At 38.8% G+C, this 25,787-nt stretch overlaps 1 protein-coding gene across 4 annotated transcripts; it reads left to right on the top strand.

Annotated features, from left to right (window-relative positions):
- Positions 1–1,160: 1,160 nt before the first annotated feature.
- Positions 1,161–25,227, top strand: bmal1b (basic helix-loop-helix ARNT like 1b). Of its 4 annotated transcripts, none has more exons than XM_053634376.1 (19): positions 1,161–1,393; positions 3,832–3,891; positions 11,877–11,936; positions 12,045–12,192; positions 12,730–12,762; positions 12,888–12,926; positions 13,724–13,881; positions 16,040–16,119; positions 16,204–16,296; positions 16,444–16,561; positions 17,075–17,224; positions 17,623–17,872; positions 20,331–20,437; positions 21,082–21,232; positions 21,976–22,061; positions 23,235–23,343; positions 23,552–23,648; positions 23,741–23,834; positions 24,020–25,227. In XM_053634376.1, the coding sequence occupies exons 3-19, from the start codon at positions 11,924–11,926 to the stop codon at positions 24,178–24,180; spliced, it is 1,887 nt and encodes a 628-aa protein (XP_053490351.1). In that variant the 5' UTR covers positions 1,161–1,393; positions 3,832–3,891; positions 11,877–11,923; the 3' UTR covers positions 24,181–25,227. The 4 variants fall into 4 exon arrangements, with proteins under 4 accessions (XP_053490351.1, XP_053490350.1, XP_053490349.1 ...); XM_053634375.1 differs by having other exon boundaries at positions 1,162–1,393; positions 12,724–12,762; positions 17,626–17,872; XM_053634373.1 differs by having other exon boundaries at positions 1,163–1,393; positions 12,724–12,762.
- The last annotated feature ends 560 nt before the right edge of the window (positions 25,228–25,787 follow it).

The raw sequence follows: 25,787 nt of genomic DNA, 5'->3' as shown, positions 1-25,787 counted from the left end.
ACGGTACACGTGTGTTGTGGAAACTAGTGATTAAAGTCATTATCGGCAAAAATAAGTATCGGCAGGTTACTTACTTCCTGAAGTGTGGACCCGAATACGAGTTGTGTTCACATTCACGGGAATCGTGGCACAGGTCCAGAGCAGTTGAACTCAGACCACCTCCTATAGGTAGTCTCGGGTTCGGTACCGTGGTGCTCTTCCTGGTTCGGATGACAGCTTTCACATTACCCATTTTTCATGCAAACCATGCTCTGTTTCGGACTAAACTGCCAGTGTGAACGTCCCTAAAGCCGGTGCACACTGTGCGATTTTTAATAGTCCTTTGCGACTGTTGCTTGTCAGACTGTACGAACATGATCGCCGCTGTAAGCCATGTCACTCTGTAGGATCTCAGTTGTCATTAATGTCAGACTGTGCGATAGTCAAGACGCGAAAAACGGACGAACGCATGAAGACTCATACGGAGTAGGAGAAGCCACACTACAGGACTGTGCCTCAAATCATCTGACACTGCCAGAATTTAATCGACAGAAACATTTAATCGCAATGGCAATTAATTTGCTGTCAGGGAACATGTCAAACTAGTGATCAAAGACTACAGAATTTTACAGAATCCCTAAGCGGCCATGGATTTATTTATTTATTTTTCTGTTGTTTTCTCGTGATCATGACATAATTTTCTCGTGATCTTGACGTAACAAAAGTTGTAGTCTCGGGACTCTCAAAATTGTCTCAGACGACCAAATAGTGGCCAGAATCGTGCAGCGTGAACCCAGCTTTACTGTTGCTGTTCTTTTGCAGGCAGGCAGGGGATGCTATGTGCAGTGTGAGTGTCACAACTGTAGATTAGTTACAACTGACCCCACTCTCCCCTAGAAACTATATAGCAGCTATGAAGCAAATAATATATGTAGACAATTCACTTTTCACCAATCATCAATAATTAGGTGGTGTTTTCGCACCTTCTTTTCTACACCATGTCTAAAAACTTGAACACTCCACTCAGTGACTTGTGTAACTGCACTGTATTTCCACTCCTGCGTATTTTCCCCCTCATTAACATGTCCTCTGTTTTTCTAAACGCTTTCACTTTCCACTGTTTGGCTCTCGCGCCTCTATTCATGCTACGACTCGGTGACGACGGGAGCCACGAGCACATTGGATACGTTCCTGATCCTCGCGACGCCATTGGCTTCCGCCTCCATAACCCGCTCTCTGATTGGTCAGTCAAGTCAAGGCTCGCTCTGTGCTGGCACAGGATTGGTCTGTAAGTAGGTTAGTGGCGCGCTGGTTATTCAAGGCGAGCGAGGAAAAGTAGGTCAGTGTAAATATGTACCGTCCTCCGCCGTCCATGTTACAGTGACCGTACATGTGCCTTTTCTACCTTCTTCATGTGAGTACGAGTTTTTAAAATAATAATAATAATAATAAATATAACTCAACAGTTTTAGCTGTAAATGTACGTTGGTGCTTTTTAAACTCTATTTTCCTTTCGTTTGGTAATGATATGAAGTATGTTTGTTATGTCCAGCGTTTTAGATTCTCCAGGAAGAAAGAACGACAGTTGTTCCTGTCCTTCCTGTCAGTCCGTTTTGTTGTTGTTGTTGTTGTTGTTGTTGTTGTTTACAGTTTCTTTTATATAAAACATAGACGATCAAAGCGACCCACGCGTATATCTGTTCATCATTATATTGATGATGATATATATTCTTCACACGTACTGGTGCAGCATAACAAAGTAGCTCCTGTTTTCTTACATAAAGGTTGCCAGATTCGTGTCACGATCAGCTGTGCACAAATCCATCCAAAGCCCTAATAATGGATCTAGAACACTAGAAAGTGGGTGTGGTGATGCATCCTAGTGGTGGGAGATATGGCAAAAAGATCTCATCACGATCCTTATACACGATATTATTGTACGATATTTAGTTTATCTGAAGCCAGATTGGGGGGGATTACTGTGGCTTAGTGGTTCGCACGCTTGCCTCACACCTCCAGGGTCGGGGGCTCGAACCTCAATTCAGCCGTGCGTGCCTGGAGCTTGCATGTTCTCCCCATGCTTCAGGGTTTTCCTCCGGGTACTTCTGTTTCTTTTTTTTTTGTTGCCATATTCGTGTAATGATCTGCTGTGTACAAATTCATCCAAACCCTAAAATGGATCAACACTAGAAAAGTGGGTGTGGCAACGCATCGTAGTGGTGGGCAATATGGCAAAAAATATCTCATCACAATTGTTTATAGTGGGGCACAGTGGCTTTGGGGTTGGCACGTTTGCCTCACACCTCGGGGGTTGGGGGTTCGATTTCCGCATTCACCCTGTATGCACAGAGTTTGCATGTTAATTCCGTGCTTAGGGGGTTTCCTCCGGGTACTCTTGTCCCTCCGCCAGTCCGAAGACATGCGTTGCAGGCTGATTGGCATTTCAAATTGTCCGTAGTGTGTAAATGTGTATGTGATTGTACCCAGCGGTGGGTTTACACCCCGTAACCCGTCTTGTGCCCTGAGTCTCCTGGGATAGGCCCCAGGCTCCCCTGTGACCCTGTGTCGGATAAGCGGTATAGAAAATGGATGGATGCATTGATGAAGCTAAATGGGGACATGGTGCTCCAGGGTCTGTGGTATGATTCTGAGCTCGGGATATTGTCTGTGTTGGGGTTGTTCTCTCCAAGTCCTTGATGGTTTCCACCAAGTTCTCCGGTTACCTCCTGAAAGCATGTCAGTGGGTGGTTTGACAATGCTAAATTGTAAATCAATATGTGAATATGTGTGTGTGTGTTTGTGGGGTTCCCTACAAAGGACTGGTGTTCCATCCAGGGAGTATTCCCACCTCATGCCTGGTGTTCCACCAGAGGCGGTGCATGATGACATCTGGATAACATCTGCCAACAATGTCTATTGATGAATATGGCTATGCTATGACTGCTCTGAAAAGAGCTCAAAGACAGCCACGGCACTCCCACAACTAAGAGGGGCTATGTTAACCCTAACCCAAAATTAGAAAATGTGAATGTACAGGGTTATATTTGGATGGAATTGTTTCCAACCAACAGAGTTTATGTGCTGGAAATTATTATTAAAATGTGCAATTGTATCGATTTTATGGATCTGGTTTGAAATTATGTATACACATCTACCAGCAAACTCAGTGCTAGGATTCTGAGGAGTGAGTGAAGTGTCTGCTCAACAATGTGTTCCCGATGACAGAAGGCTTAGCGTGTGTTAATAGTCCATGTGAGTGGACGTCTTAGCTGTTTACCAACTGCTTTGGGACAAATCCATAGGAACAGACTGCAGATTAACAGGAGATTTCAGTTTGGAAAACTGTTTAGCTGCAATGAGTCCAGTGGAAAATTCAGTCAGTGCGTTTTTAAAGCAAGTGAATTGTGAGAAAGCTTTTCCTTTTATAAATCACATAATCTATCAATAGTGCTCATCATTAGATGAATATTTTTCATGGCACACCATACCGTCTTTCACACATACTTGTTACGTGCAGGCATGTTGGCATAAACGTATGCGGATTCACAGATATAGAACTGGCTGGCCTCAGTCTTCATCTCAGTGCTCCATCTGTACATCTGTTATTCATCCTGTCTTACTCATCGCCCCTGCCTTACTCATCCGTCATGTCATAGTCATCACACTGCTGCTGCGCCTAAACTGCGCCACAGTTGAAATATTACCCACTAGTATTACCATTTTTTCATTTTTATTTCAGGTATACTATGCTCTCACCATTTTAGTGATTAATGCAGTATTAAAAATGACTATTAATAAAGAAGTGAACTTTAGCAGGCTCCATTGCCTTGTGTTTTTCCCTCTTATCTGTAGGTTTTGTGCCTGGCTGCATGTGTTAGGAGGTAAAAGGCGGCGCTGAGGACTGGAACCTAGGTATTGTAACTTTGGCAAGGAATACACACCTTACACATTTTAATTTAGTTTGATGACAACTTAACATTAGAGATGAATGTAGTCATCAGTTTAATGTAAAAGCCAGTTTTAGACTTTAAATTAAAAGTTCATTCTTTAAATTTTTTTTTACTTGTCCAGCAAATCTGAATCTTGGTGGAATTCTATAACATACTATGCAATAACGTGTTCTCAATTAAAGAAAATTACTATGTGCAAGCCCTCAGTATAATGGTTGATTGAATGTCTGTTCATTAACGTGAGCTTGAGGTAATAAGGATTTTTTTTGTCCAATAGCATGTTGGCTGGCTTTGAAACTCACTGTAGTTTTGTGTTGTCCTGTTCCATCATCTTTTTGGTGCCATTTAGGCGAGCATTGTAGCTCTTATTTTAGATTTTAAGCATTGTAGATTTTAATAAAATAAATTCTGACTCTGCTAGTACTTTGTTGTCTACTGGTTTTTGTTGCAGTGGCACTAATTTGGCCACCAGTGAGCATGTCACTTTAAGTGTTCTAACACCACTGATCTCAACTCACAACCAAAGAAATCTTTTACGACGATGCAATTTTTGTCTGTGATAGCGTTTGCCATTTTTGTCTGTTACTGTGAAGCTGCCATTAAAGCTCCAGTGGGTCCGGACTTGCATTCCTCACTCTTATAACTTCCTTTCCTGTTAGTTTCATTGTAGTTACTGAATAATTCAGAGTAGCTCCTGAATAATATGCTTTAAGATAAGTTAATGAATAATAAGGAGGCAATATTAAGGGCTGTGGTTGTACTTTTTGGCGTGTGTCAGATAATTTGCTGTTGTAATACACTGCACTGAAAGTGTGCTTGTATTTACTTATTTTACATCACAAACTAATCTGGTGTTTGACTTATCTGAAGTGAATGAATCATTAAATTTAACATATTGGTAATAATTAAGGGGTTTTCTTTTTTTATTATTTTAAGCTTTATTTTACTAAAAACAAATTAATTAAAACGTGGATTGGCACCCCGTCCAGGGTGTACCCTGCCTTGTGCCCGAGGTTCCCTGGGATAGGCTCCAGGTTCCCTGCGACCCTGAAGGATAAGCGGTATAGAAAATGGATGGAATTTAATTAAAACTATGGGTTTGCTGAAAGTAAAAAAGGTTATAGACTATACTAGTAACTATGACAATGTTAAGTTGAAAAAAACTGTTTAAAATGTCCAATTATTACTAAAGTACAGTCTCTAACAGGACTGGATACGTAACTCAATGGTAATTAGTGAGTCTCTCTCTCTCGCTCTCTCTCTCTCTCTCTCTCTCTCTCTATATATATATATACATATACATTTTATGGCATTCGGCAGATACCCTTATACAGAGCGACTTACATTCATCTCATTTATACAACTGAGCAGTTGAGGGTTAAGGGCCTTGCTCAAGGGCCCAGCAATGGCAGCTTGGTGGTGCTGGGATTTTAACTCACGAGTAGTTCAACATCTTAAGCACTGAGCTACCACAGTCCCCTCTGATGCTATTGGAACGACAAGGCCAGTTCAGTTGTTTTTGCTGTAGACTAAAGACATTTGATTTGAGATCAAAAGATGAATATGCCAAGAGATTTTAGAATTTCAGCTTTTATTTCTTGGTATTTCTATGTATATGTGTTAAATGACATAGAACATACAGAACATACATGTGAAAAATTAAGTTCACCCCATGGAAATTGTTGGCTTTCTTGACGTATTTGGAAAAGCAAACATCATCTTTGAAACAGTGTCTGTTAATGAAGTTGATATACTTGAACAAAACCACAAGGAAAGTGAGCTTTTGCAATCATTTATTCAACAGAAATGTCAATAGATGTGATATTCTTCTGTGGAAAAAGTAAGTACACCCTTGGCCTCAGAAGCTAGCATTGCCCGCTTTAGCAGAAATAACTTCTTGTAGGTGTTTTGCATAATTGTTTTCCAGGCTTACTGGACTTTTGCACCACTCTTCTATGCAATATACTTTTAGTTGCAAGATGTTTGGGGGTTATCTTGCATGTTTCAAATCCTTCCACAACATTAAATGGGATTCAAATCTGGGCTTTGACTAGGCCATTCCATAACCCTCCATTTCTTCTTTTTGAACCATTCCTTGGTGGATTTGCTAGTGTGTTTAGGATCATTATCTTGTTGAAAGGTCCACCTTCGGTTCAACTTCAACTTTCGGACAGATGGCCTCACATTATCTTCAAGCACTCTTTGATATGATGCAGAATTCATAGTTGAATCAATGAATGCAAGCTGACCAGTCTCTGAGGCAGCGAAGCAACCCCAGACCATAACATTCTACCACAGTGCTTCACAGTTGGTATGAGGTGCTTCTCCTGAAAGTCTGCTGTTACTGTGGCCAAACAACTCTATCTTTGATTCGCTTGTCAGGAGAACATTATTCCAAAAGGCCTGGTCTTTGTCTATATGCTCATTGGCAAACTGTAGTCTTGCAAAGGCTTTTTCCTGGCACTTCTCCCATGCAGGTCAAATTTGTGCAATCTCGTTCTGATTGTAGAAGCATGCACTTTGACAATAACGGTTAGGGTTAGACTTACTAGCAGATCCTGTAATGAAATTTTGGGGTTCCTCTTGGGAGACTTCTTTTTGCATCAGACGGTCTGCTCTTGGGCTGAATTTGTTGGGAAGACCAGTCCTGGACAAATTGGCAGTCGTTTGAAATCTGCACCATTTGTAGATGATTTTCCTTACAGTAGAATGATGTATTTCAAATAATTTGGAGATCTTTTTAAATCCAGTGCCAGACTCATAGGCATCCACAACCTTTTCCTGAAAAAGGCCTTACAGAACTCTTTAGATGTTGGCATGATGATACCACACACCTCAATAACAAAGGGAACACCAGACACTAGATATGAGAGAGGTATAAATAAGACAGGTTCCACCTGCACTCCCTAAGCAGGTTCTAATCACTGGCACCCAATCTTGAACACCTGATTCTAATTTTATGGATTTGAAGGTGCAATAAATGTAGTGCTATACTTACTTTTTCCATGTGACTGATCTTTTTTTGTTCATTTAAATTGTGAAAATTACTACAAAATGTCAATTTTATGTGTCATTTCATAGAGTGTATCAACAATATGCACTGTTTCGAAGATGATCAAATGTTTGCCTGTCTAAATATGCCAGAAAAGCCAACAGTTTCCATGGGGTGTACCCCATTTTTTCACATGACTGTAGCACATTTTGTATTAGACCTCCCAATTTGTAGGTGAGCAAAAATATTGGAACGTGTGATTGACAGGTGTGTCCTGTTAGATTGATTGTTTTAAATAATAAATAGCTCTGAACAACTACTCTTGGTTTTAGACTTCAGTTTCTCCTGTGAAGCCATTTTGAAGCTGAAAAAAGAGGGAAAATCAATCAGAGGCATTGCACAAACATGAAAATACAACTTAGAATGTTCTGAAAAAGAAAGAAACCACTGGTATTCTGAGAAACAGACACTGAATGGGTCAGCCAAGGAACACAACCACAGCTGATGACAAAAACATTGTGAGAGTTGTGAAGAAAACCCCAAAAAGGTATCACAATTCACCGTTCGAAGATGAAATATAGAGATGAGCCACAAAAGTTCTGGAACCAAGATTAACCTCAACCAAAGTGATGGAAAGAAATTATCTGCTCATGATCCAAAACATACAAGTGCAACTGTGAAATATGGTGCAGGTAATGTCATGGCTTGCTGGACTGCTTCTGGAACAGGCTAACTAATCTTTATTAATGATGGAACTCATGATGGTAGCAGCAGAATCAATTTAGAAGTTTACAGGAACATTTTGTCTAGCAATTTACAAGGAAACGTATCCAAATTAATCGGGAGGAACTTCATCATGCAGCAAGACAATGATCCAAAGCACATTACCAACTCAACGAAGGACTTCATCAGGAGGGAAAAGTAGGAGGTTTTATACTTGCCAATAAGGATAGGCGATCTCTTATCGTTTGCGATATACCGGTAGAAATTCTCCCCACAATAAGAATTAGTCTTCCCGCGATAATAACGATAAAGCCTAGTTGATGACGTATTTCTGATTTGAGCATGCATTTCCCCTCCTGAAGAGGAGATTGCAGTAAAAGAACAACCAACAACTGAAAGAGGCTATGGTAAAGCCTGGAAAAGCATCACAAAAGAAGAAACCAACAATTAAGTGATGTCAGTGAGTCGCAGGCTTGATGCAGTAATTGCAAGCAAGGGATATGCAACAAAAATGTTATTTACTTTAATTTACTTAGATAATTTATATATATATATATATATATATATATATATATATATATATATATACATAATTGTATAATTATTTATACATATTTTTATATATAAACAGCTAGGTTAGACTTTAGATTGGTCTTTAAAAAGGCTGTGTGTTAACAATTACACAGCTGACCTACATTCTCCCAGTTTTTGCTTTTCTTTAATTTCTGGCTTTTTTCCAGCTAGCTGGCTTTTATTTCTTCACTGCCACTAATGCAACCAGCCTTTTTTGTTATTGTGTTGTATACTAGCAGGGCTGTAATTTTGTATAATTTGACTCGCACATCATGTTCACCCATATTCTTTTATTCACTAGAAAAGGACTGCTATTATAAATTCATTTTCAAAAGAGTTCCTGTCACCTGACAGGCCACTAGAGCTTGTTCTAATATGATGCGAATCTCTGAGCCTAAAGTCTCTCAGCTGATGTGATTAGTTTCTAATTGAACAGTTAATGGTTAAACAAATACTCAGAGGGAAATGTGTTAGTCCACTTGATTTTGCTTGAGAAATATGGAGATTTGTGTGAAGTGAGTGCAGGTTAATGAGTAGATCTTCATCATGCATTGACCAAAGAGGTCTTGCTACTGCACAATATATGAGATACTAGAAGACCATAAACCATCATTGGTCATTTAGTTGATGAAATCAGGTCAGATTGGTTTGACCAATGCTATATCTGGTTCTATCTATCTGTTTGAACAGAGTGTACTCTCTAGGTGAGAGAATGGACAGACTAAAGGACTAAAGTGAGCACAGTGTAAGCACAGTAAGCACAGTGAAAGTAGATCAGCATGTCAACGAAAGAAGTTTAAACTTAAAAATCAACTCTCGGAACATCTTGGAGTCTATTGAAGATCGCATTTTAATCATAAAGATTAATATGTAAGTCGGTCAGGGTGGATTTTTCTTAAAGTAGAGAACACTGTAGGCTCTTACAGGAATGGTCAGCCTTTACCAGGCTTCTTGGGGAAGAAGGACAAACCACTTTCAATTGTTCATGGAGAGTTTTTTCCTTTTTTATTTTTTTCTTTTCTTTTCTATTTTTACACGTCGCCAGGGAGACATCACTTGATGTGATGCAGTTCTCATCCTGTGGAAAATTGTTATTTTGTAGCATTTAAGTATAAATAAATAATAATTAAGGATATACAGATGGGTAACAAAGTAGATGAAAACCAGATGGAACTGTTGTGCTGTAGGTGGGTATTTATTTTTACTGGCATACTGTAGTTTGGCTCCACTTATTCTGTTAAAGGGAAGAAGACACATCATGCTTTTTAATGTTTTTAATCCGCAAAACAAGTGGGTTTTTGTTATCACTTATGTTACAGCCTATACAGTACAGTCATCCCGTCAACAGATTCTCTTTTTCTCTCTTTCTTGAAGTTAATAAGACAAAAACATTGCAACTTGTCATGATTTTGGGGAGCCAGAAAGTCCTCTGTTGGGAAGACTTTCCTGTGTAAAACTTGCTAACTGATACGAATCTCTGACATTGGAGACTCCTTCCATACCACTTTTTACAAAAGGTTTATTATTAGCCTTAGATTATGTAGAGTATTTGCCATACAAGTCCATGTGAAGGAGTTACTATCCATCCATCCATCCATCTTCTACCGCTTACTCCTTTTCAGGGTCACGGGGAACCTGGAGCCTATCCCAGGAAGCATCGGGCACAAGGCGGGGTACACCCTGGACAGGGTGCCAGTCCATCGCAGGGCACAGGAGTTGTTACTATAGAAACAAAAATATATTAGAATGAGTGCATTTATAGAAAATATTGCCATTATAGAAAATTAATGAACACTGTTTAACCAATCAGATTTGTGAATTCAACAGAGCTGTGGTATACACAATGTGACACAACACTTTTTGAAAAAAGTGTCCTTGACAGTTATCAGTAACCTTAAAGTTGATTTTTTTATACTTGCTGTTAACTAAACACGCACAAGATGGCCACCACGCATGTCCTGCGGTCATTTGGCACGTCGCTTATGGCAGTGTAGCACCATGTGCCACTGTGTCCCCCTTGGAATATACAAACTAATGTTGTGTCTCAAATTGTACTACTATAGATCCTTATTTACTACTAACACTAACAATTTTCCTTTAACAGTTAGTGCTTGAATAATCCTCTTAAAAAGTACATTTACAGCATATCACACCCTTATCCAGAGTGACTTATATATATGTGTGTGTGTGTATAGTACGGTGAGGGTTTTTGAGTTGAGATGCAGATCATGACAGCAATCACACCAACGGTAGAAAGTTTGAACATGGTTTGACAAGGAAACCAAATGCACAGACATGTTTTGGCTCTGATGTGCCGTTTAGTGGTCACCACCTTTAATCCTCCAGATATATATAAGATACACTTGGAGTGGTGTGTGAATGCCAAAAACTACACCTACTGTCATTGTCAGGTTTCCGGGGGAATTTGATAGCGAGTGATCTAATGTAAAAATAGATGATTCATAGGGAGGAAACCTCTCATCTGTGTAGAATTTGTGCATTTCCACTCACTCTGTATCACAGGGTGGGTTAGGAATGTGATGTGATTAATTCACTGTTGTGAAACCTTGACACCCAGTCTGATCTGGATTGACTGCAACATATTGAGGGAGTAAATGGGAAATAGGACACTGAAAAATCACTTCTGAGATGACTCACTGCAGATGATTCTGACAGCAGTAAATAACCTGAGGTCATCTTCTTTTCTCATGCCTTCTTGAGGCCTTTAATGAATCAGATGAATCAAATGCTCACATGCGATGGAAAAGCAATAGCTAAGAATATGCGATAAACCCCTTTTAAAATGTCAAGGAGATTTTTATGAGATTGGATGCTTTAAGCAATGTGATTGGTCAGAAGGTGTTGAGTAATTTTCTATAATAGCAGCTTTGACAGCAGTTCTGTCTGGAAAGGGAATTACAGGTTTGTATTACTGTGCTCATTGTAATAGGTTACCATTTCTATAGTTACAGCTACTTCATATGGATTTATATCTTGAACACTCCACATAAACAGATTTTTTTTTTAAAGTTAATTGTTGATTTGGTGAAGCTTTCTGTGAGGCGATATTTATTGAGCATTTATGGAAGGAGTCTCCAGGGTTAGTACTTTGTAGCAGTCAGTAAATTTTCCAGTACAGGAAAGTCTTCAGGAAGAAGGCATTGTGCTTTACAGTGTGTCTGTAATGTTTTTTGTCTTATTAACATCAGGAGACATAAAGAGAGGCTGGGGAGGATGTGACGTCTTGTACGGACACTCAACACAAAATGTACTTACAAATGGGGGACAAAGTGCAAAATATCGTTATTTAAGAAATAAAAATCAGCTTCAAAATGTGCTGCTCTAGGAAAATAATAAACTTTGGTCTGACATGAATCACACCACCACATAGCTGATTATTTTCATATCACACATCACCACACTAACAACATTTTATTCCTTATTTACCAAATGCAGTGACAAGTTTTTGTTATTTGTTTCTTTTTATCACTATTGTTTGAATCTTTCACATCTTGATGTTCCTTGATAGATATAATGACTATGCGATTTATTCTTACGTATGTTTGGTTTACAGGCTGATATTGTTATTACATATTCTACTTCCACTCTGTCTTAAGACACCATGCCCATTGTCTCACTCGAGCCTCCATTTCTTGCAGTTTTACAGACAAAGACTTCATGAGATGGTCTGAAAACGACAGTCCTCATGAATCTTTGTGGTGAGTTGTGAAAGCAATTTTTATGATGCCACTTCTATTTTTCTCCAGTTCAGTGCTTCAGTTATCCCACTGGTTTGACAGATTGATGTGGTGCATATATTTCTGCAGCTGATCTCATGGCAGACCAGAGAATGGACATCTCCTCTACGATGAATGACTTCATGTCTCCCAGCTCCACTGAGCTGATCAGCAGTTCCATCAGCACGTCCTCCATGGACTACACCCGCAAGAGGAAAGGCAGCTCCACCGACTACCAGTAAGTCCAACTCTGAATTACATTCCTGCAGGCCATGTTGTCTTTTGCATACAACACTGTTGTCATCCGCACATTCAGGTCAACCATTCTGTTACCATGTCAAGATTATTTACCTATAATCCATGTGCCCTGTTTTATTTGCTAAAGATGAGTTTTTTTATGAACTAAAGAACAACACTTTGTACTTTTTAACAGTTTATAGTTACATTTAATGTTGTGGATTGTCTATAAAACAAGTTTCTGTTATAACTTATGTTACAGAGCTATAAACACCATTCTCTCACCAGAGACTCTTTTTTAATATAGATCATATCTGTCGATAATGTTTTGCTTTACACATCTTTACAATGAGCCATTATAGTAGTGTTTATATTAAACATTTGCATGTTGATTCACTAAGGTAAAATTGTTACATTTAAAAAAGGTAACACGCTTTTAAGTAAAGTTGATCTGCATATATTCATCTTTTATATTTAATGTAAATGTTTACCAAATTAATTGCTTTAACTTTATGCTTTATAATTTGCCAAGGGACAGTATGGATATGGACAAGGACAAGCAAATTGGAAGGTAACTATATCAGTGGTAACACATTGTAGCAATTAAAATGTTAAATGATACATTAGGAAAGCTGTGGTCCAATTGGGATTTAAATGTCATTTTCTAATTTTTATTTTTTATTTGTCTTTTATCAGGGATTGTATTGATCAACACGGGCGGATAAAGAATGCCAGGTAGCATTACTGCATCTTCTCTCCTATACTGTATATGGCTTTACATGGTCTTATAAACCATATCGCATAGCAGAATTAATCATTCATGTCAATTATAAACTCTAGAGAGTGATCTAGATTTACAGCAGGTTTCAAAATTCTTTGAACAAGAGTTTTTGGAACAAGAGACTTGTCTTTCTTCTCCAATATGAGTCAAAAATATTTAATTTGTAAAATATATAATTAGGTGACACCCACAACTAGAAGCATTAGGAGCATGAATACATTCGCTGTCCACGTACACAGTCAGACAATCATAATGCAGCAGTGCAGTGCATAAAATCACGCAGATATGCATAACATCCTGCAGGCAGAAATGCCTTATTGATGAGAGAGGTCAGAGGAGAATGGGTAGACTGGTTCAAGCTGACAGGAAGGCGATAGCTCAGATAGTTTTTACGCAGTCTGGCCATTAACTGATTGAATGATTGCATGGATGAGCAGGTGTACAGGTGTTTATATTAAATTAGTTTTATAAGGAAATGAGCTGTAAGTTTTATTGAGCATCTTGCAGAACCAGCCACAGTTCTTCTGGAGACTCATATATATATATATATATATATATATATATATATATACATATATATATATATATATATATATATATATAATTTTTATTTTATTTTAGTCATTGTAATTGTATTCCACAAATTCAGATGAGTAAGATTTGCATTATTTTCCAACACTTGTTTGTAGACATTTGGACCCAACTTTAAGGCTTTGTTGCTTCATGAATCTTATTCCTATGCCCTTTGTAGGGAGGCTCACAGTCAGATTGAGAAGCGACGCAGGGACAAAATGAACAGCTTCATTGACGAGCTGGCTTCACTAGTGCCTACCTGCAACGCCATGTCCCGCAAACTAGACAAACTGACTGTACTGCGCATGGCCGTCCAGCACATGAAAACATTACGAGGTAAACGATTAAGCAGATTTAGAGAAATCTAGATGTAGATTTAGATCTATAATGAGCAAGCCAGAGGCAACAGTGGCAAGGAAAAACGCCCTGAGATGAAATGAGGATTTACAGCTTGAGAGGAACAAGACACTGGCTCTGTGTGACCTGAGATTAGAAATCATTCGAGTTGACAGAAAAAGGAAATGGTAATAAGTATATGGAAAGAATACGTAATGTTTGATATTATATTATTATGAATATAGTCTTGGGATGAACATAGAACAATCTGTATTATTGCAGATTATATCTATTATAGCAGCCGTACTGTACTTAGGAGGTGCAAGTCTATGGTATTCAGGTAAAATTATCCATTGAAGCAGGAAGTTTTAGGCATAAACTGTTTTTGGGAGGAGCAAGTCTTCAGGGTATTCATGTGTGATTATTAACAATTACTGTAGGTGAGCCACACATGCAGAAAGTTCCCAGTAAGCAGAAAGAACAGAGCTGGAGTAGAACATTAAAATCAATCAGTCAGGTCTGTAGGGTGAGAAGAGCCAGTGCAGGAGAAATGTGTTAGGATCAGGCACTGGTTCATGGAGAAATATGTCAGGATCACACCAGGCAGCAGGAGTACGGTTTAATGCAGGTTAAGGCCGACAGACAGAGAGAACAAATTGTCAGCATGTTTAAGGACATATGGTGGTTTACAAAGGGTGTATATTTTGATTAGAATGCAAGTGGAGACTCAAGCAGATTTAAGTTTGACAGCATAGAGCCAGATATTAGAGCCAGTTTACCACAGAGCAGTTTACCATGTTCTCTTAGCTCACTATGTCCATGAGTACCAAGATCTTCATCTTTGCCTAAGAGAAGAGCTGTTTTGATCAAGTCAAATTGTCTGACTAAATAACACATACGTTTTCAAGTTAAAGATCAAGGCAGTGTGTGCGTCCTAAACACTAGCTTTGACATCTGCATGAGCCAACTTTATTTCTTGGCAAGTAGTGATTATTATATGTTAGTAAATATAAAAATATTTTAAAGTCCCTGTGAAGTGCCTTGAAATACACAGCGTTATTCGATGTGTTGATGTAATTTCCACTTAAACAGGAAGTCAGGGTGAAACATATCGACTGGCTCCTCACCCTTTTTAAATAACCAACAGCATTTAGCTTACCTCACGGCCCGCTCTAAGCCGTACTAGACTGTTAATACCATGGAAAAATGCCTGTCACAGAGCCGTGAGCTGGCACACATACCTCCTTCTTCAAAGTGAATGAATTCAAGCCAGTTCCTTCTTAACCAAATTACAGTTGGAAAACTGAAGAAAACATACACCTTCGAACAGCCAAAGACACATTTACGACCCATGCTTGCTGATATGATTTCCCTCGCTTAACAACGGTAACTTTGGCAAGGTGGTTTGTTTTATAATGTTGGGGCGGGACACTTCAGATTCTAGAGAGCGTTTGATTGCAAATCTGAGGAGGAACTGAAGTGCAGAATGATGTCATCAAAATTGTTGCTCCGTATTGGTGGTAGAGAGAGACTGGTCATTTTTGAATGTACATCTTCTAAATGCGAATTTTGTCATTGTTTTGGAGCACACTAGCTTATAGATAACCTTAAGGCTAACATACTCATACCTATCATGGGGACTTTAAAAGTGTGTGTGTAATTGATGGTATGATGAAGTTAACTGTTTTTATTTTGCACTATTGGAAGGTGTCTCCAGTTTCTATCCAAGTTTTCTAACATAGGAAAGTCTTCAGAACCTAGTAGTTTATGCTTTGTGGTTTCTCAGTGACATGACAAGCTGTGTATTTATTAACTACTGTCTACTAACTTCACTAGAAAGAGAAAAAGAGGTGCTGGTGAGGAAACATTTATAGCCTCTTTAACATAAGTGATAACAGGAACTTCTGGGACGCTCCACATAATTAAATGTAATATGCATCGGATATATGCTGTGTTGCTCTTTAATAAATAAAAAATTGTTCACATTGCTGTGGTACTGAATAAGACAAGTCAAACACTTCAGTGCTGTTATTGGAAAATAATAAAAACCCGTCATTGATAATTTTGCAGTAACAGCACACCCCGTCACCTTTTTTTTTACTTCTTACATATTCATTATGCACTACTGTGATTGTTGTACATTTAATTTATCTGTAAGGTGCTGCAAACCCTTACACTGAAGCTAACTACAAACCAGCCTTTCTGTCAGATGATGAACTGAAACACTTGATACTGAAGGTATGTGCCATTGCTTTGTAAGCTTAATTCTCTGAGTAATGTTGGGGATTGAGTTTTGATTATAATTTCATGTCGGACCCACAGGCTGCTGACGGCTTTCTCTTTGTGGTCGGCTGCGATCGGGGAAAGATTCTTTTCGTTTCTGAGTCTGTATACAAAATCCTGAACTATAGCCAAGTGAGTTCAACTGCTTAGGCATGGTAGGACTTATGTTGTTCTTATTTAAAAGTACAAATTGTGTTGATGTGATATACAGAATATGAGGGCAAGACTGCATTATTTGAGACTGCCAGCTCACCCATGTAACCTTCTGTCTCTTGGCAGAACGACTTGATTGGCCAGAGCTTGTTTGATTATTTGCATCCTAAGGACATTGCCAAAGTCAAGGAGCAGCTGTCCTCATCTGACACGGTGCCAAGGGAGCGACTCATTGATGCCAAAAGTAACTTGGATTACTGATTTCCTTCTGGTCACTAAGGGGTTGGGGAGGGATGTTATAAAGTCATTGTACATTTAAAAGTAGCTCATACATTTAAAGTAGCCCTAGTTTTACAGTTCATTAACCCTTTCATGCATGCAATTATGAAATCCTGATCAAGGATTTTTTTCTCTGTGTGTTTGTACGCTTCTTTAGGCATTAAAAATATATTTTTTTCAGTTTACTTTTGCATACATTTTTCAAAAAGTTATTGAAGTGTCCACCCCAGTGGACTGCATGCGTTCAAACAAAGAATTAGTGTCCACTCTAGAGGCTGTTATGCAGTTATTCTTTTGAAATCCTTGCAATAGCCAGAAAATGGCTTTTGAATAGCTGTCCATTGTAGTGACCTCTATGCATGAACAGGTTAATAACTCTGGGTTGGATAACATTTGTTAATCTGCCATGATTATCTGAAGTTTGATCGATAGCCATATTGGAGTAAAAGTCAGAGTGTGTGTTGTATTTATCTTTCAGCTGGGCTGCCGGTAAAAACTGACATCACGCCAGGGCCATCCAGGCTGTGCTCTGGGGCCCGCCGTTCCTTCTTCTGTAGAATGAAAAGTAACAGACCTCTCATCAAAATGGAGGACAAGGACTTCACCTCCCCCTGCTCCAAAAAGAAAGGTGAGACAAAAAGGTTTAGACCCCCACTTAAAACAGTTAGTCTAAATACTAAATGGTTTCCTAGCAGAGTATTGTTGCACACCTGCATTTAACAAAGATTTTTTTTTGATAAATCTGTGTTGTGTTTGCAATTGTTTGATATCAATGAGAGCAGAGTATTTTGTCATTTTTTTTTTTTTAACAAAAGATCAAAAGGTTAAACAATAAAGACAATTTTTCACAGCTTTCTTTTCTCATATTTGCCAAGGGTGCCAATATTAGTGAAGGGCACTGCATTTCAGATTCATCATAGTATACTACAATCAGAATAATGTCTTTTCAGTTTCTCTTTTGACTGTCATTGGCGATTTTAAATCAAATTAATGACCTCATGCTTAAACCATATATCATGTCCTCAGCAGCCGACCGCAAAAGCTTCTGCACCATCCACAGCACGGGCTATCTGAAGAGCTGGCCGCCCATGCAGAAGGGCTTGGACGAGGACAATGAGCCCGACAACGAAGGCTGCAATCTGAGCTGCCTGGTGGCCATCGGCCGTTTGCACCCACACATCGTTCCTCAGCCAATGAATGGGGACATCCGCGTCAAACCGACAGAGTATGTCTCACGCCACGCCATCGACGGAAAATTCGTCTTTGTTGACCAGAGGTGAGTGGAACAGGCTGTTCAGTATGATCAATCTAAAAATATTTGGGATATTTTTGTTTCTAAAATCTAGTTGGCTGATCCGTGTTCGAAACCATTGTAAAATACTCTGAGCCACTGTCTGATACAAAGGCACAGTGATTTTCTGTGTCAGTAGAGCATTTGGAATCTTCAAATCTTCACACTAGTGAATTTTTATGCGGCCAGGTAAAACCCTTCACATGGTCATATGTTGACATATTCTACTACTATATACAGTGGGGGAAATAAGTATTGGACGCGTCAACGTTTTTTTTTCAGTAACTATATTTCCAATGAGGCTATTCACATGAAATTTTCACCAGACATCAGTATTAAGTCAAGAAATCTGGAAATATAATAACATTATAGTCCATAAATAAGGTTATGTGTAGTAAAATGGAATGACACAGGAAAAAAGTATTGAACACGTCAGGAAAAAGCAGTTCTCCAAAGCAAGGTAAGGCAAGGAACCAGCTGAAAAGTAATTAATTATACCCCCTATCTGTGCAAATTAAAATCAGCTGGGTTAGTAAATTGATGGTTTATAAAAAGGCTTTTCGTTACCAAGGTGTCACACAAGAAACATCTCATGATGGGTAAAAGCAAAGAGCTCTCCCAAGACCTTCGGAACCTTATTGTTGCAAAATATATTGATGGCATCAGATACAGACGTATTTCAAAACTTCTGAATCCTCCAGTAAGCACCATTGGGGCCGTTATCCGCAAGTGGAAGCAACATCACTCTGTCATCAACCGGCTACGCACAGGAGCTCCTCGCAAGATTTCTGACCAGGGAGTCAGAAGAATAGTCAGAAGAGTAGCCCAAGAGCCAAGGACTACTCAGAAAGAGCTCCAGAAACACTTGGAGGCAGCAGGTGCCATCGTCACAAAGAAAACAATAGGCAATGCACTCCAGTGCTCACGCTCACTCCGCAAGACTCCATTACTAAAGAAAAGGCATGTCGAAGCTCGTTTAAAGTTTGCTACAACTCATTTGGACAAGCCTATGAAATACTGGGAGATGAGAGCAAAATGGAACTTTTTGGCTGTCATACTACACACCATGTTTGGAGAAGAAATGGCACTGCACATTACCCTAAAAACACTACACCAACAGTGAAGTCTGGAGGTGGAAGCATCATGGTGTGGGGCTGTTTTTCATCACATGCTGCTGGCAGACTTTATATAATTGAAGGAATGATTAATGGAGCCATTTACCGGGAGATTCTTGAGAAGAATCTGCTGCCATCCACCAGAATGATGAAGATGAGACGTGGGTGGACCTTCCAGCAGGACAACAATCCAAAGCATACAGCAAAGGAAACTCTCAATTGGTTTCAGAGAAAAATAATTAAGGCGTTAGAATGGCCCAGTCAATCACCTGACTTGAATCCAATTGAACAAGATTTAAAGAGAATATGTTTAGAAGAACGGGCCAAAATCACACCTGAATACTGTGGCCGATTAATTTCTACATACAGGAAATGTCTTGAATCTGTCATTACAAACGGGCTTCTCCACTAAGTATTAAATAAATTTCAGTTAGCCTGTTCAATGCTTTTTTTTCCTGTATCATTGCTCTTTATTACACATAACTTCATTTTTGGACTTTAATGTTGTGAATTCTTTATATTTCTAGATTTCTTGAGTTAATACTGATGTCTGGTGAAAATTTCGTGTGAAAGCCTCATTGGAAATATATTTACTGAAAAAAATGTTGACGCGTTCAATACTTATTTCCCCCATTGTATACTTCTGAAAACTACATGCTTTCCTGACCTCAAAATGCAGTCATTTATGCAAATATCACTGACAAGTAAAGTACAACTTATTTTAAAGTCTGGCTACGCCCATCAGTGAAAAAGGAGAAAATTTTAAAGATTTAAAGATATTAACACACTGATTGTCTGTGTACACGTATATGTCAAATGGAGTATACTTTGAAAGGCTATGTGTACAACTGTGCACATGTGCTAGCGTACGTGTGAAAAAACAAAGTATACCAGAGCCTTTAAATGTCATGAATCTACACAAAATAACCTGTAATATTGAAGTGGCCCCAGAGTTTGTTAGAGCACATACTTAAACTAAAAAATATATATACAGCTATAAAAAAAAATACACAATTAGGCAAGGAAGCAACCAACAGACCAAGGGCAACTCTGAAGGAACTGGAAAGCAATGTTTTAGACATGTTTAGGCAGACTGACTGTTTTATTCTTTACTGCTGAATTTCTTAAACTGGCTCCTTATCCAACATGTGCAGACAGACAGCCAAGGCGAGATTAGAATGTAGCCTAAATAAAAGCATTTCAGCATATTTTTTGTTTGAAAAAAAAAGTTTCCTTAAAGTAGAGGTCAATATATATTACTGACATGTTCATCTAGTTTTATTTTTGTCACATTTTTCAGCCATTTGTTACAACTTGTATCATTCCAGGGCCACTGCCATTCTCGCCTATCTACCCCAGGAGCTGCTGGGGACATCTTTCTATGAGTATTTTCATCAGGATGACATTGGACACCTTGCTGAATGCCACAGACAAGGTAACTGTCAGAAGATTTCTACAAATATTTGTATGTCGTGTTTTTTATTTGATATTATCAGCTGCTGTTGTTTTCCTTGGCCGACCTGTTCCATGTCTGGTCGTTAGTACACCGGTGGTTTCTATCTTCTTCAGGACATTCCACATTGTTGTATTGGCTATGGCCAGTGCTTGTGCAATGGCTCTGATTGATTTTCCCTCTTTTCTCAGCTTCAAAATGGCTTGTTTTTCTCCCTGATCCTCATGTTGGTTTACCCTTTTTAACAACAAATGTAGTCTTCACAGGTGAAACCTAGGGCTCAAACCAAGAGTAGACATTCAGAGATATTAATTCTTTTAACAGTCAATTTAACTGGGCAACAAGAAATCCAGATCTAAATATGAGGAAATGAAAGCTGAAATTCTGATCTGTCGTCTCATATTCATCTTTTGATGTGTCTTAATGTGACATCTGTGTTGTTGTTTTTTAAACGTACTTTAATGGACTGACCTTTATGGAAAATGCTTTTGTGCTGTATTTAATATGCAATTGTCCTTATGTATGTATTACTTGGAAGAGTATACTTGGTATACCACCACTGCGAAATGATTAACAATATTAAAATGTTTAACAATGTCTGTTTTTGCTGTTTGTCCTCTTTTCAGTGCTGCAGATGCGAGATAAGATCAACACTAACTGTTACAAGTTTAAGGTTAAAGATGGCTCCTTCATCACTCTGAGAAGTCGCTGGTTCAGTTTCATGAACCCTTGGACCAAGGAAGTCGAGTACATCGTCGCCACAAACACAGTCGTCTCGTAAGTGATCGACGGGCTACGTTAAAGCGATAACTTTTCTATCCTTTAGGACAGTGTGAAAGCAAAACCTGCCATAGTGTGATGTATATTTATCTCAGGCATTTAGGAAACCTAAATGCCACATTAGCTGCTGTTGCTAACTATACCAACACCTCTGCTACATTAACAGTGACAAAAATTGTTTATAAGCCAGTTCAAGTATATGGAGAGATGCAACTCTGTCAACCCTGATAAAATGAGCTGTAACTCACATTTTGTTCAATTCACTTTTACAATATTTGTCCAGTAAATCACAGTGGGTATCAGAATATATTTTAAATTCACATAATAGCAATGACAAGTTTACATAAAATTGAATAAAGGAAAAATATCTTTACTAAAAACATTGTTCAAGTAACATAAGGTTAGTTATAGTTAACATGACAAGCTGCATTTATTTTGTATTATTAACTATTATTATGTTCTCTGAACACAGTTTAAATAAGGAATATGCTGTTATAGTAAAATAATCAGTGACAGGCTGGTGTGGTGCAGACACACAGTGACTTGCTCTCTTCAACAGCGCTGTAGTGTGAAAGAAATTAAACATCCATCTGCTGTTGTACCCATCTGCAACCTGTCATGCCAGCAGTCATGTATGAAGTTATGAAGAGAAAGTTACTGTGGCATGTTAGAAACAGAATCAGAGAGTAGGGTAGTTGAGCTTGCGGGATCACTGAAGCACAGTTTTGTGATTTTTTTAGGACTGGTACACGTGATGGATCTGATCCCAGCTATCTCCAGCTCACTGCCTCCCCCCGGAGCATGGACAGTGTCCTCACAGCTGATGGTGAGATAATGTAACACGCTCACTGCTGCACAGGCTGTCATTTCTGCTTTAGTGAAGAATGATATTTATAATCAACATGTACCACAGAGCACCCTTGGGAAATACTTTAATACAATTGTATGAGATTATTATTTATTTACAGTTAATTTCAGAATATTTCCCTTCATTGTGAGGAGCAAACTGGTTTTGTACAAACAATGGTTGACATTTTCCAGTTGAACAATTGGAGAAATTATTTACATTTCATTTAACAACAAAAAAAAAACCTTGTTATATGGAAATATATTTTAAAAAACGTTTTAAACTTTGTTGTACATTACAGAAGACTTATTTTCACCAGGGAAGACTTTACCAAATAATAATGGTATAGTTGGAGATTAAAAAATTATCAGTATAAAGAAATAGACTTTTTCAAAATTAACTTTTTTGTCTGAATAAATATTATGTTAAATTACAACTGTATACCGTCCACATACATTTTAGCACAAAGTATCACTCACTGCATGTTATTCCTTTTAATCAAGGGTGCCAAGAATTCTGTTCACTGCACTTAAGATTGTGTTAAAATAGTTTTGTATTTATTATTTTTGCCTACATGTTGTGTTTTATCCTTTTGGGGGTTTTTTTCCTTCAGATTTTATATATAATGTTTTATATATATAAAAATATACCTTCAGCACATATTTCATTTATTTAATTATTAGTATCTATTAGTGTTTGTTCTTTTCATAATTTAAATGAACAAAAAACAGATCAGTCGCATGGAAAAGAAAACCCTTAAACATCTTGAAACTGAAAGAATATTGCATGGAAGAGTGGTCCAAAATTCCAGCAAGCATGGTGGACAATTATGCAAAACACATACAAGAAGTTATTTCTGCTAAAGGGGATACAATACTAGCTTCTGAGGCCAAGGGTGTACTTACTTTTTCCATTGATTGTAAATCTCAATTACCTTGTGGTTTTGTTCAAGTGTATTAACTTCATTAAAAGATGATCAAATGTGTGCTTGTCCAAATATGTCAAGAAACCCAACAATTTCCATGGGGTGTACTTATTTTTCCTCATGGCTGTGTGTGTGTGTGTGTGTGTGTGTGTGTGTGTGTGTGTATACTGTTCTGTTTGGGACCTTGTTGATCGATGTACAGAGATAACGGTTGTGATTAATTTCAGGTTCTGGGAAACGGACTCTGCAGACAGTGCCTGGCATCCCAGGGGGCACGAGAGCCGGAGCGGGCAAGATCGGCCGCATGATAGCGGAGGAGGTCATGGAGATCCAGAGGTGAGCTGCTCACTTTCCATTGTGAGGTGTAAAAGCCCAGTTTTGAGATGCTGAATAAAACACTGGCACTACTCTCAGAGCTGCTGTTAGAAAATTAATCTACACCTTTTATCGGAGTTCACGAGCACTGTGGTACGACAAATACACGTAGAATTTAAGTGTAAATAAGTGTGTACGAGCCTTGCTGATGGTACGTCGTGATTAACAGGATAAGAGGCTCATCACCCTCGAGCTGTGGCTCGAGCCCGCTGAACATCACCAACAGCACACCCCCTCCAGACACATCGTCTCCTGGGGGCAAGAAGGTAAGAGCATGACTCGACTGCTAACGTGATTTTAAAAAAATTCACAGGAAATGTGAATAAAATTTTCTCTGTTGTATTTTAAAACTTGTCAGATTCAGAATGGTGGAACTCCAGACATTCCTTCAGCGGGGATGGTATCAGGCCAGGACTCCATAGGATACCCTTACTCGAACAACTCACTTTTAAGTAAGTTTAAAGTGACTGTTCCGGTTTTCATGCTTTAACAATGACAAGAAAGCACAGAAAGAAGTATGCTGAAATGTTTTTTCTTCCTGAGAGCAGGGTCTAGAAAGTCTGGAAATCCCATAAATGCTTTCTATACAGTTTTTAAAATCGCAGTGTAATCACACCACTTTGCTCGTCTCCTGCAGGCGAGAATTCTCACATCAGCATCGGGGACATCATGGATGAGCCCGGCTCCAGCAGCCCCAGTAACGACGAGGCGGCCATGGCCGTCATCATGAGTCTTCTGGAGGCTGATGCAGGACTCGGAGGGCCCGTGGATTTCAGTGATCTGCCATGGCCTCTGTGAGAGGAAAGTATTACTCTCAGGTGATGGATTAGGACACAATCAATGGAGCACAGTTCTTCGTCTTCAACGTGTCCATCATCAGGCCCAGGGTTTTCCATAAAGCCTCACAGCCGAACGATGAGGAAAGTGTTAATAGCGTACAGTCATAATCGTTATTCTGACTAACTTTTCAGAAACACTTCCAAGCAACAAGGAATTTTCTTGGTATAGAGTGGAACACTGGAATCATCCACTTTTATCGACATGGCACAACCTTTGTTGTATTTTTGGCAGATTTGCATGCAGAACTCTCTAACATGCACTCACTCACCACTTTAATAGGAACATCTGTACACCTGCCAATCGGGTCTCAGCATCGCAATGTATAAAATCATGCAGGTCAAGAGCTTAAGTGAATGTTCACGTCAGACATCAGAATGGGGGAAAAATGTGCTCACAGTGACTTTGACCCTGGCATGGTTCTTGGTGCCAGATGTTTTTTGGGTTTTTTTACAGAATGGTATGAAAAACCAAAACATCTAATGAGCGATAATTCTGCGCGTGGAATCACCTTGTTGATGATTGAGGTCAGAAGAGAATGGCCAGGTTGACAGGAAGATTACAGTAACTGAAGTAAACACTCGATAACTGTGGTGAGCAGAAAAGCATCTCAGAACATGCAAACCTTGATGCAGCTGGAGTATAGCAACAGAAGACCACATTGGGTTCCGCTCCAGGCAACGAAGAACAGGAATCTGAGGCATGAAAAAGGAAAAATATCATCTGGTCTTTTTTTTTTCCAGTCTTGAGCCATCCAGTTTCAGTGAGCCTGTGCCCAAAGTAGCCTGACACTCCTGCTCTTGGCTTCTGCTACATGATTGGCTGAGTGGATAATTGGATGAACAAGCATGGGTACAGGTGTTTCTATTAAAATGACCAGAGGGTGTATGTGGTTTTTCACAAAATTGTATGTATGTATGTATGTGTGTGTAATGTTTGAGCCGTGATATATTTTTCAAATAAAAAATACTCCTAGGTGTTCCAGAAATAAGACATCTATATGTTTATTATATAGACAACTCCAGAATTATTTCACTGCCTAATATTTTGGGATGTTGTACCATTTTTAACTAAGAGATGTTTTCTTATATACTGTGGAGGTTTTTGAAATTATTGGTACCATTCCATCTAATATTTGCTGAAACCTCCCCTGGAAAGACATTGATTTGCAGTTTCCCAGTAACATACCAAGCTGACAGGGTGGTAATCTGCTTCATGGCAGGTTATTTGTCCTTAGTAACACACCGTTGTGTACATAACTGATCAAAGTAGTCCCTTCGTTAAAATGTTATAATTTCTCAACAAACATTTTACATTTTAGGCAAAAACTTACACACTAAAGCTGGGCATTTGGTCTGCAGGGCTGGAGCTAGACAGCTGGCTAAAAAATATAAAATAAAAAAAAAATCAACATACTGTCCCATACATTTGTGTGTTTGAGCGGATAAACTTCACCGGTTAAGGATGTCGGACAGTGGTTGCAGTATTGTGAGCGACGGTAAATAAACACAAGCCGATAGCCACCGGATTTTTAAAAAGAAGGCCCAACCTTTGCTGTGGAAAGCAGC

Source organism: Ictalurus furcatus, chromosome 10, assembly GCF_023375685.1.
Source record: "Ictalurus furcatus strain D&B chromosome 10, Billie_1.0, whole genome shotgun sequence".
In the NCBI taxonomy this organism is placed as follows: Eukaryota; Metazoa; Chordata; class Actinopteri; order Siluriformes; family Ictaluridae; genus Ictalurus; species Ictalurus furcatus.
The sequence above is the reverse complement of the archived record's forward strand: the minus strand, read 5'-3'. Positions and strand labels throughout refer to the sequence as shown.

Coding starts and splice junctions, on each gene's coding strand:
- bmal1b (XM_053634374.1), top strand. Junction 12,927..13,723: donor GGGCGGATAAAGAATGCCAG/GTAGCATTACTG, acceptor TGCCCTTTGTAG/GGAGGCTCACAGTCAGATTG. Junction 20,438..21,081: donor TGCTGAATGCCACAGACAAG/GTAACTGTCAGA, acceptor TCCTCTTTTCAG/TGCTGCAGATGCGAGATAAG.